This window comes from Sciurus carolinensis, chromosome X (genome assembly GCF_902686445.1).
Source record: "Sciurus carolinensis chromosome X, mSciCar1.2, whole genome shotgun sequence".
Lineage (NCBI taxonomy): Eukaryota > Metazoa > Chordata > Mammalia > Rodentia > Sciuridae > Sciurus > Sciurus carolinensis.
The window spans coordinates 11,632,222-11,647,767 of record NC_062232.1 but is presented as its reverse complement, the minus strand read 5'-3'; the positions used below and the strand labels follow the sequence as shown (position 1 = coordinate 11,647,767).

General features: G+C 38.3%; 1 protein-coding gene across 7 annotated transcripts in view; it reads left to right on the top strand.

Annotated features, from left to right (window-relative positions):
• Positions 1-4,816: 4,816 nt before the first annotated feature.
• The window catches only part of Ap1s2 (adaptor related protein complex 1 subunit sigma 2), a 35,916-nt gene continuing 25,186 nt past the window's right edge, over positions 4,817-15,546 (top strand). For all 7 annotated transcript variants that reach the window (XR_007106337.1, XM_047535380.1, XM_047535383.1 and 4 more), the window contains exons 1-4: positions 4,817-4,973; positions 7,098-7,276; positions 13,945-14,053; positions 14,726-14,863. Coding sequence is in view for 6 of the 7 variants with exons in the window: in XM_047535380.1 (XP_047391336.1) it covers positions 7,098-7,276; positions 13,945-14,053; positions 14,726-14,863 (426 nt within the window). In the remaining variant the exon portion in view is untranslated. The remainder of the gene's footprint in view (positions 4,974-7,097; positions 7,277-13,944; positions 14,054-14,725; positions 14,864-15,546) is intronic.

The window sequence follows — 15,546 nt, the reverse complement described above, 5'->3', positions numbered from 1 at the left end:
TTTCTTTTAGCTCATTTGGGAAATATATCATAATTCCTGGCTTGAAGAACTTTCCAGTTGGATATCATAGCTTTTATTTATTTGCTATGGAGTAGTGGTTCTCAAATTGTGGCCCCCAGACCAGCAGTATCAGGATCACCTGGTAACTTGTTAGAAATAACATTTTCAGGCCTTGCCTCAGACCTGTTGAATCAGACTCTGGGAATGAGACCCAGCAATCTGTGCTTTCCAAGTCCCCTAAGAGAATATTGTAGAAACACTGGTCTAGCTATTTAAAGTTGAGTTAGATTACTTTGGAAGCACTTTGTTTAAAACATATAGAATCTCTTTTATATTGCTATGAATCAAGAATAATAAAGAAAATTGACAAAATGAAAATGATTACTGCTAAGGGTCCTGGAAGCAGGCTGGGGCGGTAGCTCAGAGATAGAGCACTTGCCTAGCACTTGCCAGGCACTGGGTTCGATCCTCAGCACCGCATTAAATAAATAAAACAAAGGTATTGTGTCCATCTACAACTTAACAAAAAAAGAGCCCTGGGAGGTCATAAAGGCAAATTGTTTTCAAATGTGTCATACACAGAAATCTGAAGTTCTGTGAAGTATCTCTAGGGGTTTCCTAAAGGAAAATGTATTCATTTGTGTGACTGGTGACTGCTACTTTAACCAGCCAGGATCTATATGCAAAAGGCTTGGAATTCTGTATCAGGCACTTAAGGACTGAAACTGTATCTTATCTTTGTATCCCTGTTATCTCCCAGCATAGATACATAATAAGCATTCATGATAAATCAATGAAAGGATGGAATAGCCATCTCACGTATTCAAGTTCTTAAGTAACTTTGACTGATGTTCCGAGCTTATGGAGCTTACTTTCTTAAAGATCACATTTGGATCATATATTCTGGTTACTTTTAAGAATACTGACTGCCTTATATATGTGGCCGGCCAGCCTCTTTAGAAGGTTAGGTTTTATCTACCACATATTAAGAATAATGCCTCCGACTCTTCTGTGTGAGAAAGGGGAGAGTGTGGCTTAAATAATGCTTGCTTCATTTCTTGAAATGTCTATAAAAGATTTTGCCATGTATTAATCTTTCCAGTTACTAACCCAGGATTTCACCCTTGACACTATTTTTTTTTTTTTTGTACCAGGGATTGAACCCAGGGGCACTTAACCACCGAGTCACATCCCCAATCCTTTTTTAAAATATTTTTATTTAGACACAGGGTCTTGCTGAGGTAACTAAGTAATTAGGGCCTCACTAAGTTGTTCAGGAGGGTTTTGAACTCAGTATCCTCCTGCTTCAGCCTCCTGAGCTGCTGGGATTTAGGCATGCACCCCGTGCCTGGCTATTCTTGACACTATTGACATTTGGGGCAAGGTTGTTCTTTATTATGGAGATGTCCTGTGCATTGTAGGATGTTGAGCGGCATCCATGGCCTCTACAGATTAAATGCCAGTAACATCACCTACTTCCAGTTACAACAAACAAAATGTCTCCAGATACTAACAAGCGTCCCCTAGGGAAGAAAATTGACCAGGTTGAGAATCACCGCTCTAACCTAATATTAATACAGTAAATTTCTGCATTTCATTCAGAGTTATAGAAACAAGCTTCAAGAAGAAACATATGTTGTTCTACATCTCTCTTTAATTCATGGTCGAGGTCTTTGGCAGTGACAGCTCCATTTTGAAATTATCTAGTTCACAAAACCTCATTATTTTAAGCCAGTTTTCTTCCTGGAACAACTTTATCTTCGGAGATGCAAATTCACAAACTCTAAACATCTTTTTTACACGTCTCGTATACTGATTCAGCCATTACTAGGTATTTTTATTTAATAGTTTCTAAATAATCTATAGACTAGCTAAAGGAACTCTATAGGAGCCATAATATGGAGTTAGCAACTAACTGAATGGCTTTTATTTACTTCATTACAATATTTTAAAGAATTATTTGAGTAAAACTCTAAATAAAACATAATAATTGCCTTGATGATTAAATGATGAGTTGATAGTGTACTCTGACATCCTTATTGACGCCTTCATGCTAATGTTCCCTCCCTTATTGTCCATGTGGGCATAAGCTTAAAACATTCCCCACTTGTTTTTTTTTTTTTTCTTTTTTCCATTTAATGGTCTTTGGAGAGGGAGAGGGGATGAAAGTTTATGGCCATAACACATTTGACGGGAATAACAGGAAACTAAAATTATTTCTGAAAACTGTGAATGATTACACAAAAAGTCCCAAAATTTTACTTTAGAAGGCAAAATCCTTATTTCATCCTCACCTCTTACATTTAGCCTAAGTAACAGCAAGTTATTTTTTAATTTAAGAAACAAGTACAAAATCTTGTTTTTAATTTTTCTGAAAATATTTTTTCTATTATATTATCTTTTATTATTAACACTGAGAAATCAGGATCATCCAGAAAGTAAAAACAGAGGATTAAAAAAGATAGCCTATTGCCATGACAGATTAAAAAATGATACTAGGTGAAAAGTGACATGTATGTAATGAAGCCTACAATTTGGAAGTGGAGTCAAACAGTTAATTACTAACAAAGATGGCAACCATGTTTCTTTTTTGTCTTTCACAGTGAATGCACAATTAGCACTTAATACTAAGACTGGGAAATAAACCATCTATAATCTACTGAAAAAGACCATCTGCTTCTATAAATTTTGTTCTTATACACTTGCCAAAAGAAGAGAACATATTAACAAAATAATGGGCCCTGCACTGTTAATTGCTAGGTTGTTTGCAGTTGTGCTGTTGCTATTAGAATTTAATAAGCCATTCCCTCTGCTAAATTAATAAGCAGCCAAGATTATGTAATAGCTGCTTTCAGCTGCTAATTATTTTTCCCATAATTCCTTCCCCTTTCTACCCCACCCCCACTTTTTTTTTTTTTTTTTTGGTTAGGAACACAGAGATGAGGCTGCCAATATGTCATCAGCAAATCTGCTGTCCTCATTTTCAGAGTCACAGACCAACATTAGGAGCATAACCAATGAGTTTAAACTCAGAGGTGGCTATCTCCAAAACCTTCAGGATGTGTGTTTTGTACAGAAAGAAAAAGAGCATTTGGAATCAGAGGGTGAATTTTCACTGCATAGTATTAGAGTTATCTTTGAACTAGCTAATGGCATCTATTTCGAGTAGTAAGGGAGAAACAGGACATTGGTAAGCACCTTTAGGGAACATTTGGGCAGGGAGCAAGTGAAAATTTAGTCAGGGGGCCTAAAGAGCTATAGAGATACAGCCCTGTGCTTTCAGTCTACCGTTTTTAAAAATAGTCCAGTATACATTAATTATTCATGTTTTAGGAAACTTTCCAAGCAGCATAGTAGGGCTAAGAAGGGAAGGTATTATACATTTTTTATTTTGTTAAACAAGCGTATTAAAAATGCCCCCCAAAGCCCTCAAATCCCTAATATACATCATCTTAGTTTTATACACTGTAATACACAAAATGAACATAATCTCTAATACAGGATATCTTTAAATTGACCAAATTTACTTTCCTGAAAAAATTAGTATTTCTTTTATACTTTAGATCATTAAAAAAAATTCTGGCGACCACGTTTAGTAACCTCCGCAAAGAGGGAATGACCCAACAAAAGCAATATTCTAGTTCCCTTTGTAAGAACCTAGGTGACTGGGGTAATGAATAGCATTCGACATGGGAAACCCGTGGCTGTTCAAGCAAGGTCACCTAAACCCGTGGGGCCCCCCTTTCCTTATCTATAAAAGATGAGTTTAACTAGATGATTCACCCATTCTATCATCCAAAAAAAAAAAAGGGAAAAAAGCCCATCCATTATGTGCCCAGCACTAGCTCAGCATTTTGACTCTTAACAAATCTATCATTTAATCGTCTTATTTAATCGTCACATTTATGTCGTTACATACTAGGCAATGAACTAGGTTAGGATGCAAAATGAATAAAATCCAAGATGTGCTAAATACAGGCTAATGGGCATGTAGGTGAAAAAGGGGCTCGTTCTTACAGGGTTTTAGGGTGAGACTTCATAGATGTGACATTTGACAGGAAAGGCATGCCAGGCAGAGCAAGTCGTCGGCAAGGCTAAACTGGAACCCAGGCGGCTGGTGGGGGCGACCCTGTGTAAACGAAGCGGAATCTCGAGGATTCTGTCTAGACTTTTCAGCCGAGAACGGACAGTAACTCATCCAGTCCACAGCGAGGAATGGGCGAGGCATGACCAGGGAAGAAACTCTTGCGATGCTTGGAGGGAAAGTGTTTGAGCTAGAGTTGTAGCAGTACGATGGGGAGGGGCCACGTGCACCAGCTCCTCGAAAGAGCTGACTTGTTTTCCCCAGAGTTGCAGCACTCTCTCCTCTCACCATCATCACCGAACGTTACACCTCCCCGTCCCACCCTCTCGGGGGACCGGGCGTCGTCGGAGCTTGAACTTGGCTCTTTGCGGTCCGTATCTTCCCTACCCTGCACCACCGGGTCAAGTAAGGGCGCCGCAGAACCCCATGCTCCTGTCACTAAGCTGCCGGGGTAGTCACCCGCACGCGTCCGGGAGGCACAAACATAAGTACGCAGGCGCACCAGCCGCAGCAGAAGCCGCTTCCGGGTCACGTGGCCCAGTTTCCGGTTCTAACCACGCCCCCCGGGCGAAGATGTGACCAATCAGCTCCCTCAGACTACGCGGTAGCTCCGCTGCCTCCAGAGCCGTTGGCTACGGTTGAGCGGCTTCCCGCGCGTCGCCCAACCCGCCCCTCCTCTCGCCGCAGCCTCGGCTCCTCCTTCGTCCAGCCCCCGGGGCGGGGTCTGTTGGCTCGCCCTTCCCTCGCCGCCTAAGCCTGCCCTCCTCCGAGCGGGTCCCCTCCCCACAGCAACACGGCTTCTTTTCCTCAGCAAGGCGACAGGGGCTTCCCCTCAGCCGCCGCCGCCCCCGCCGGCCGAGCTCCGCCGCGTCCGCGGCCAGCGGCCGCCGTAAGTCCCGGGGGACAATTGGAGGTGCCGGGGATGGGGAGAGGGAGGGATGGCTGGGCGCGCCCCCCGCCGCCCCGCGCGCGCCCCGACGACCCCACCCCGCACCCGCCTGGCCCTCCACTGGGGCGCCGCGCCCCACAACTCACTTCTCTCCACGTCCGCGCCCCGCGCACTACTCTGCGCTGCATTTGGATGCGGGGGCCAGTCCTAGGCTCCGTGGGGGCCCCGCGGCACCTGTGGTTCGGGAATCGACTCAAGTTTTGCGGGGCGTTTTTGGGAGGGGCCGGGGGTGGCAGCGGCCGAGGACTCTTGGCGCCCCCTGCGCGGCGGCGGATGCCATTGTCTGCTCCGCTCCTTGCCTGTCACCTCGCCCGAGCTTGGTCAGTGATGGAGTGTGGCCCCGGGAGTGGGGGTGGCATCAGAGACGGCGGGACCCAGGAACGCTGGACCCAAGCCCACTCCAGAGCTGAGCCCATTGTTTTTAACACCAGTCTCGAGGAATTGTGGTGCCCTGTGATTTGTGGCAAAATCAGAGCATTGGTTTTTAAGAAGGAAAGGGAATACTTGCGCCTTGCAACCGGGTTTCGTCCGATGTCAGCGCATGATATATTTTAAGGGGGATACATTGTTTCTTCGTCCTACAAAGTGGTAGGGCGGATTCAGGACTCTGCTACAGACAGCCTAGAGCCCATACTGTATTTTTCGAAAGCAAACGTCCACCCCTCCTGGCTACCAGGATCTGTGAACACAGGGTCCATTCTTGTCCAAGTTCTGGTAACGGGTTTGCATAAATGTGCAGTCGATGCTTCACTTGCTGTCCCTTCGAATACCGCTATCTTCAGGACTTATATGGGAGGCACTTTGATATCACTGAATAAATATTCGTGTATCTTACACTACGGGAGCTTGTTAAGTAGAGTAATAAGCTAATTTGAACTTGAATAAAGTTAAATGACCTCGTCAAAAATTTCCAGGTATCTTGATGCCTTTTTGGGTTATTGCAAAAAGCAATAATAATTTTTTGGAATTTAGAGCCCATTTTATTCTGTGTTGGTTGTGTAAATTCCCCCTCCCCAGGTTCAGATTCAAGATGGTGTGGTGAATATTAAGAATCGGGACTTGAATCTTACTTGCAGTGACACAGTTAAAGGCACTTATAAAGGTTAAAAGAAAAATGAATACCTATCTGAATCCTACCTTTAAATAAACTTTGTAGAAACAGTACTTACCATTTGTAGTTAAGATGACCAGTTGAATTTTTAAAATGCCTTTAAAAAGTGAACACTGATCAACAGACTTGCAGGTTTCAAATAAATCCATACGAATTAGTTTAAGCATAAAATACACTAGAATTTGGTATCCACTTCATCTGTAAATGCTATTTTTGTTTTAAATGAAGTATTTCATGTAATGTCCGACTATGTGTAACTCTTATTTTAGCCTTTAACTCAGTTCTTAATTGTGTACATATTGGTGTTGGGTTTTTTAAAAAAAAAAAACAGAAGAGAACATATACTTCAAATCAGACTTTTCTTAGGAAAAAAGTATATTTATGCAATCCTTCTTTTAGTTAATATTTTAGATCATTGTTTTGCTTAAAATATGCTAGCATAAATTGAAGAGAGCATTCTAAGTGATAAGCAGTCTGTCTGCAAGTAATTCAGCCTGGAACCAGAATGGCCTCAGGGTGAAAAACAGTAGATCTCCTGCTTCTTCCGAATATACTTAAATCAATTGATGTCTAGTTCTATTTTGATGCATGTAGACAGTGTGGAATGTATAGCATGGGTAGAAAATTGTTTCTTAAATTACCAGAGCTATCTTTTTCTTAAAATTTTCACTCCATTTTATTACCTGTTTTTCTTTTTATTCATACATTCCCCTCTAAAGGTGGTGTGGTGAATATTGTATGTGGGTCAGGTTGGGATGGGAAGGGGAGGTTTGCATCTAAGTAGTAAGATCTTTCTAAAATAATTTTCTGCTATTTTAACTGGTACAGACATAGTGATGACTGCTAATCAGTTAAATACCCATCCCCCAAAGGTTCTCTGAGAAACATGTAATCTTATTCTTAATTGACTCAAAGTATTGCTTTTAATATTGATTTTTTATTTATCTTAACAGATGCAGTTTATGTTGCTTTTTAGTCGTCAGGGAAAGCTTCGACTGCAGAAATGGTATGTCCCACTGTCAGACAAAGAGAAGAAAAAGATCACAAGAGAACTTGTTCAAACCGTTTTAGCACGGAAACCTAAAATGTGCAGCTTCCTTGAGTGGCGAGATCTGAAGATTGTTTACAAAAGGTATGATTTTTAATTATCAGAAAGGTGGAATAGCAGAATGAAATGATAGGGTTTTTTTTTTTCCCTGTACAGGGGATTGAACCCAGGGGTGCTTTACCATTGAGCTACATCCCCAGTCCTTTTTATTTTTTATTTTGAAACAGGGTCTCATTAAGTTGCCAAGGCTCTCCTCAAACTTTCAATCCTGCTGTCCATCTCATTGGGACTACAGGCATTGCACCACTGCATCTGGCATCGGTCATTTGTAATAGAGAAGTTGCAGACTTTTGAGCAATGACATTTATAAATAATGATTAATGAATAGTTAGATGAAATAGGTTTAAAGGAAAACTTTTTATTTTAAAATAAGTGCTGTTTTGATCAATTACCCAGGCCAAAATGATAAAAGTAGGGAAATCATCTTTAAACTAATTATATAATTAAAGACATAAATGATTAGTCACACTTAACAATCTTTTTAGGAAAATTCAGGGGCAAAAAGTATCCATATTTTAAATTTCATAAGTAATTCTCTGAATTTAGGCAAGCATAAATGAGTCTAATCCCCAGGAACCTATAAAATAATGACTAATATTTAACATACTCTGTATCCAACTGTTAGAATCTTATAAACATCTTGACTACGTATAGACCTTTGCAATCATAGAGATGTCTAAAACTTTTATGTATGTACAGGATCTGTTTATTAATAGTGTTTATTGATTTGAAATACACTTGTTGCTGTGGTGAAGGTGTGCTTAGATATGATAGTTTTGCTAGGAATAGATTTTTAAAAAATTTGGTAATTATCTTTTTTACACCAATATTTTAAAAAATGCTGAGTATTTTTATTGGTATCTGAAGAAACTGAGTATCTTAAGTTTCTCAGGATTGTCTAAACAGATTTAATAAAGTATAATTTATTTTTTTACAGAATATTTTTTAAAGGGACATTTATGTCCCCTTTTGAATAATTTACTAAATTTAAGATTAAAGCATTTCTGCATATAAAAAAATCTCTTGTATGGGAAGTATACAGTGAACTAACAGTATGGAATGCCATGAGGGTAGAAGAGAAGTCTTGTTTTCTCTTACACTCTAAGTGAGGATGGTTTTTGGTTTTTATTTGTTTCTTTTTGTTTTTGTGGAGAGGTGGGTGACAGGGAAAGAAATGGAAATTGTACGACATAGTAAGTTTCTTAAATACTGTAGAAGTCTTTTTATTACACAATTTAATCGTGTTTGGGTGATTTTGTATCTAGTGTTAGGTTTATAGTTGTTGAGAAAGATCTTCGAAAAATCATAGCATTTGAGAGCTGGGAGATATCTTAGAATAATCTAGTCAATTATTTTTTTAAGCTTTTTGTCCCAGGGATAGAGCCTTAAATAAAACAAGCGGAAATAGAACTGCTCTTGTGAAATCAGGAACAGGTATCCTATAACCCTGCTTACTTGGCCTCTACTCTCTGCACAGGAAATGATTCTTGTATTTGAAAAACACTGATATTGATCAAAATTCTATTGTATTTAAAAATATTTGGGAAAAATGACTTGTTCGAGGTCATATGCAGGGGGTAGGGGGTACAATTTAAATTTCAAGTATGGAGGCAAAGCTTTTAAATAGGAGTGAAAAAAGATTAGGTGTGCATTTCTTAAAAGATTGAAAAATGACAAAGGATGCAGGGAGGGCAGGGGCTGAAACTGGCATCTGCAGAATCTGTAGGAGACTGCATAACAATAAGGTACTGCACCAAGAGGCTGTAAAGGAGAGCTATTACCTAGGGAAGTTTGATCAGACTTGGTCACACCTAGAAGTGGGAAAGGCTGCCAAGGAATAGGAGTGGGGTGATCTTCACATTTCTAGTTTGGCTGATGGGGTGAATGGTAAGCCAGAGAACTGAGCTCATTTTTAGACAAGTTGATTTTGGGTTGCCTCACTTTCTGGTGGGTTGTGTTGAACATAGGCATGGAATTCTGGGGAATTTTAGACAAAGTGTTAGATATCCTTCCTTCAAGTGGCAGGAATAGGATATTAGGTCAGTAAAGTCAGGGAAGTGGAGTGAATTTCAAGAGTAAGATCAACTAATGCCAGATGTCACATAAAGTTCAATGAAGGTGAAGAAAGAATCTGTTAGATTTTATAGTAAGCACTTTACAAAATTGCCCTTTGCCAAAACATTTTGAGTGGAGTAGAAGAGATAGAACTCTCACTGTAATGGGGAAGGAGTGAAGAGGTAATTTAAATAGCACATGGAGACTATTTTGGGGAACTTTGCTGTGAGAGAGGTGTTAACCACCCATAGACATAGGAGTTAGGGACATGGCTGAAAAAAGGTGTGAGAGCCTTAAGCTTATTTTTAGATAGGGGAAGGAGTCCCCCGTGTGGAGGAGGAAAATACCAGCAAGGGACTCAAGTCTATGAATGGGCTGGTAAAAGGAATAAAGAACTGGTTGGTGTTCCTATGCATGCCACTCAGCCTGTCCCCATTGGGCCACTTCTTTTTCTTAAGGTTATAAAGAATATTTAACCTGACTTTGGTATTTGGATCAACATTCCCTTAAGTAAAAGGTGGACCTAACAAAAAAATAATTGCTTTATTGAAATATTCAAGTACAAAACATGGAATTTATAATCTGTTTTTTTATATACTTTTCCCCATTTCATCTTCTTACCACTTGATATATTTTTGTTGATATCATAAGGTGATTTGATTTCCTTGCTCCACCTGGATGAAAAGTCCTTTTAAAACAGGGAATCACTGCTTAGCTCCTGAGAAATTCTGAACTAGCTCTTTTTTTTTTTTTTTTTTTTTTTAGTGTTAGGGATTGAACCCTGAGCCTCACACAAACACTCTGCCACTGAGGCATGTCTGCAGCACCCTCCCTCCCCCTTTTTAAAAAAGTTTTATCTTGAGACAGGGTCTCTTTAAGTTGCTTAGGCTGGCCTGGCACTTGCAATCCTCCAACTGCAGCCTCTAGAGTAGCTAGCATTACAGGTACGTTCCACCATACATTGCTGAACTAGCTCTTTTGCTGTTCATATCAGCAAGTGTTTTTTATGTCCTCTTTGTTAAATTGGGTCATACACATTCCTTCCAAGTATTTGGCATATAGATTTCCCCTTTGGGGAGGGGAGCTGTAGAGGGATAAGGATAATATAGCTGAAAATCTGAGGACCTGAGTTATCCATCTGTGCCAATTGCAAGTTTTGTGACTTTAAACAAGTTACTTTGCCTGTATTTCCTCATCCCAAAAATATGTACTCTCAAAGATCTCTTAAGACAGAATTATTGTATGTTTCTGATTCCTATTTTATGCAGCACTTTGTAGAAGAGGCACTGGATTAGTCTTTTTAAATTAATTTAAAAATACATCCACACATTACTAGCTTGAGAATTTGTTAAAGGGTACTTATTGATTTTCTTTACTAACAAAAGAATTCTTAATGACATACTAGTGGGTATTGAGAATAGTTTAGCTACATTCACCCACAGTCAGCTGATAATTTAGCTGACTGCAGAGAAGTCATGTGTTTGAATATAAGAATAGGCACTTTCAGATGTTCTCTGAGTGCCAGTAATTAGAGTAAGCCTTAATCCACGGTGCTAAAAATAACCAACATACCTTTCTTCTTACTAGTCTATTATTAATTTCACTTCAGATTTAGACTTACAAATATGCACTAAGAGAACAAAATGAGCTCATTATTGAATTTTTAAAAAACCATTGGTCCTAAAAATAGGGAGTACACTTAGGTTCTCTTGGTAATCTTTTACTAAATCAGTATGACATTTTTTAGTTCTCTCCTTCAAAGCTCTTAAAATATTGCTTTATGCATAGTTTAATTTTTGCCAGGTGCAAGATTATTTTAATACAATTGCTGGCTATGGTTTTTAATATAAAATTCGGCTCTGGGGTCAAATTGCTGTTCTGGGTAGGTTACTCAAGCCTGGATCTCCTATAAATGCAAGTAATAATGGTATCTCTGGTAAGGTTGTAAAGATTAAAATGGTAAAATATGAAGAAGCCTTAGCTAACATTTAGTGTCTCATTTAGAGTGAGGACTTGGTCAGTGATACCTATTATTATGCTTATGTTTTTTCCTTCTTTAAACTTATGCTTATCATCCTGATAGCTTTCTGTTCACCTGAAAAGAAGAATTCATTAATTTGATGGTTTGTTTTCCATTCTTAGTGAAAGTAAACACTTAGATGGACCAGGGATATAGTTCAGTGGTAGAATACTTGCCTTACATGCACAAGGTCTTGGGTTCAATCCCCATCCCCAGTGCCAAAACAAAAATTTTTAGGTAGTGTTGGGGGGACATATTTCTCTTTTGTAAAATATTGGATAGCTGGGTATGGTGGCACATGTCTGTAACCCTGGAGGCTCCAGGGACTGAGCGTAGGTGGATGGAAAGTTTGAGGCCAGACTTGGTAATTAATTGAGACCCTGTGTTCAAAAAAGAGAGCTGGGGATGTAATGCAGGGGTAAAGAGCCCCTGGGTTCTATCCCCATTACCAAAAAAATTATTGGTTGGTGTTTAGACACATCCATCCTGATGGCTTTTAAATTCATGCTTCTGAATGATTTCTACAATTTCAGACCTTTGACTCATATTTAAGTACTCTTTATTTGTAAGAGGCAATACTGAGGATGGTACAGCTATTAGATTATATAATACCAGCATTGAGGAAATCTTGAAAATAAGGAATTTTGCTCAAAACTATTAATAAACACTGTGTAATAGAATTATTTGGTATTCTGTTCATATCAGCTAGTCATAGCTGGTTTTTAATCTACCATTTTTATGTCAGTCCTTTTAATCTTTAGCTTTCTTAATTCAGGGAATCTTATGTATCATTTGTATTCATTTCTCCAAATTCAAAATTCTACTAAAAGAGCACGGATTAGGAAGAATGTAGAGTTGGAATATCCCTTTACTTTTTAAACAGATGATCAAAAACAAGGTAATGATGGGAAAGAGAGAAATCACTTTTTAAAGTTGGAAGCCATGCCCTGTTATGTCTTCCATGACTGATTCCCTTCAGGATGATAAACAGATACATTTACTCTGTATGACCCACCTTTTTAAATAACTTTCAGAAAGTGGAAGTTAGGTAAAATGGACATGCAAAAAGATGTGATATGTATGACAAAGGAGTCTAGTGGAAGGGTAAGGGACCTGGAGTTAAGGAGGGAGACCAGTTTCTTGTCCCAGTAGTTTTCTGGACTTCACTGATTTTTGTTTTTGTGTGTAATCAAAGATGATAGTACTTGCTGTTGAAAACATCAAATAAGAAAATGTTTTTGATAATATTGAAATTAGTAGTATATAAATAATAGGTTATTTTTGTACTGAAGAGCAGGGATTCATTAAATCCCAAAACTGAGGTTGTATGTTTTCTGCATATTATTTCTTCAGTGTAAGCAGTAATTGCTTCTCATATTTTCTAAAAATAATAAGTGCTCCCCATTGAAAAGTACAATCTCAACTGATACTTGTTTAGAATAGCTTAGGTTTTTATTTTCTTTCTTTTCAAAAGCCTTAAAAACACTTAAACCATCCTGAAATGTTCATTTAATCCTCCCCAAAGGTGCCTCAAGGTAAGTTTGGTTTTGGGGGGTCAGACATAACCCAGTTTCATGTGCCAGAATCCTAATTTGGAGGAGAGTAAGTTTCCCAGCCTTATTGCTTCTCCTCTGGTAAAGAATCTCCTCTTCAGTTCAACAGCATGGAAATGGGAAAATTCGAGGACAAGTCTCATTCAAGTTTCCCCTCAAGGAATAAGAGATTTTCTGTTCTCTCTCTTTCTCTCTCTCTCTTTTTTTTTTTTTTTTTTTTTTTTGTGGTGTTGGGAATTGAACCCAGGGCCTGTACATGCAAGGCAAACATTCTACCAGTTGAGCTATATCCCCAGCCCAACTTTCCTGTTCTCTTTCTCAAACTTCTGTAATAAGTTGGAGCTCTCATTCCTTTTTTCGGGGAGAGGGGGAGTGGGCATTATTCCACAATCCTAGAAGCCTCCTTTTAAAAAATAAAACTAGTCTGTGCTATTGGAGGATAACATAGTGGTGGTAGTCATCTCTAGTGATGGGAGGTTGTGACAAGAAGAGAGCCTTCAGGTTCTGTACTATTCTGTCCTATAATCTGGGTGCTGGTACATAAATGGGTTCACTTTGAAAACTCATCAAGCTTTTACGACTTGAGATCTTCTCTGTGTATATATTATGCTTCAATAAAATGTTCCAAGGCCTTGACCTGATCTTGACAATATCTTCAATAAGTCCTTAAGTGGAAAGGTTTATTTTCTTTACTGTTTACTTGTAGTTTAAATTAATCACAGTGTATTTTGCTCTAATTAAGTAGACTTAAGAAAACCTGGGTCAAATATGTTTTCAAATGTTCATAAAAAGGAACCTGAAAGGACAAAGAGCAAAATCAGTTACTGTTTCTAGATGGTATGATTTAGTGATTTTGTTTTTGTTTTTGTTTTTGCCTGCCTGTGTTTTTCAAAATATCTCGTGCATTTATTAATTTTGTAGTCTAGGAGAAAAAAATCTATACTGTTGTAAGAAAAGAAATAAACATGCAAATAGCATGAGATCTTCCACAATAAAATGTAAAAATATATTTAGAAAACATGATTATAGGGGTAACTTTTTTCCACATTTGTGTTTTGTTACAGATATGCTAGTCTGTATTTTTGCTGTGCTATTGAGGATCAGGACAATGAACTAATTACCCTGGAAATAATTCATCGTTATGTGGAATTACTTGACAAGTATTTTGGCAGTGTGAGTATTTTATTTTAGGAAATTGAATATCATCTTTTAAAAAAAATCTTTTGCCTAACAAGTTTATTATTTGCTTATCTTGGGGATTGCAGGGAAAAAGCAAGAATAACTTTTTGTCAGGGTGTCTACTCAGTTAACCTCCAGAGTCATTGACCATACAGACCTACTCATTTAATTATGATGGTGAGAATGAGTTTTAAAATAGTAAAATAGAAAGGACTCCTGGGCTGGCGAGATAGCTCAGCTGGTAGAGTGCAAGCACAAGGCCCTGAGTTCGATCCCCAGTACAGCAAAAAAAAAAAAAAAAAAAAAAAAAAAGAAAGGACTCCTGACTGCAAACATTAAATCATGGAAGTGCTTAGTACAGAATTCTGACTTGGTTAGCAATTTAATCACATTACCCAATAAGTATGTAAAATCAGTTTTAAGAGCAGAAAATTACTAAGTTGCCCACATTGGGAGTATGCAGAGACATATCGTACTTATCTTATATACATTGTTTTCAAGAACTTTAAATCTGAAAATTAGGCTTACTTAAATCAATGATGCTTAGTCAATGTCATTGCTATTTTTAGAAAGAGTTAAAATTGATTCACTCTGATCAGATTTCTTTGGTTTACTTAAGTTTTAACAGTTTGGGAGATTTTGTTTGTATTGTTTTTTGTTTTTCAGGTGTGTGAACTTGATATCATCTTTAATTTTGAGAAGGCTTATTTTATTTTGGATGAGTTTCTTTTGGGAGGGGAAGTTCAGGAAACATCCAAGAAAAATGTCCTTAAAGCAATTGAGCAGGCTGATCTACTACAGGAGGTAAGCTACTTGTTCTCCTGATTAGGCGCTCGCATGTTTTGCTCTTGCTAGGGAAGTCTCAGTCATCCTTCTTAGAGTTTCAGTAATTACCCAGAGCATGCTTGGCATGTATTATTCATGTGCAGTTTATTGATTGAAATACGTGTCAGTCACATCAACTCTGTTATCTGTGGATGGATGGTTCACTTTAGAGATGGTCTGTTGGTCAAGCTTATTCTTGATGGCCCAGTTTTGGACCCTAGTAGGACAAATGATTTTAAAAAGAGAAAATATTGGCCAAACTTAACAGTAAATTGAGAACTCTCCATCCATTGTTTTGAATTACTTAAGACAACCTCCTTTTTCATTAGTGTGGATAATTGGGAGTTGACTGTGAGATTACAGCATTTTCATTCCAAATTGGTTCATATTTTCACCTCATGTCCATTAAGTACAAATGTAGCCAAGCAAATGGTAGGGATTTCCAATTAGACTTTTTGTAGAGCTCTTTAGCTTTGTATTCATAAAGCTAAAAAGTATTCATACTTCTCTTTGCTCTTCTTAAATAACAAACCATGTTCTATAAAACTACTATATTCTCATCTTACTTCCATATTTCCAGAACCATAATAATCCCCTTCCTTTTTTAATTAACTGCAATCATCCTAGGATAACCATGCATGTATTTGATACTTATGTACTTT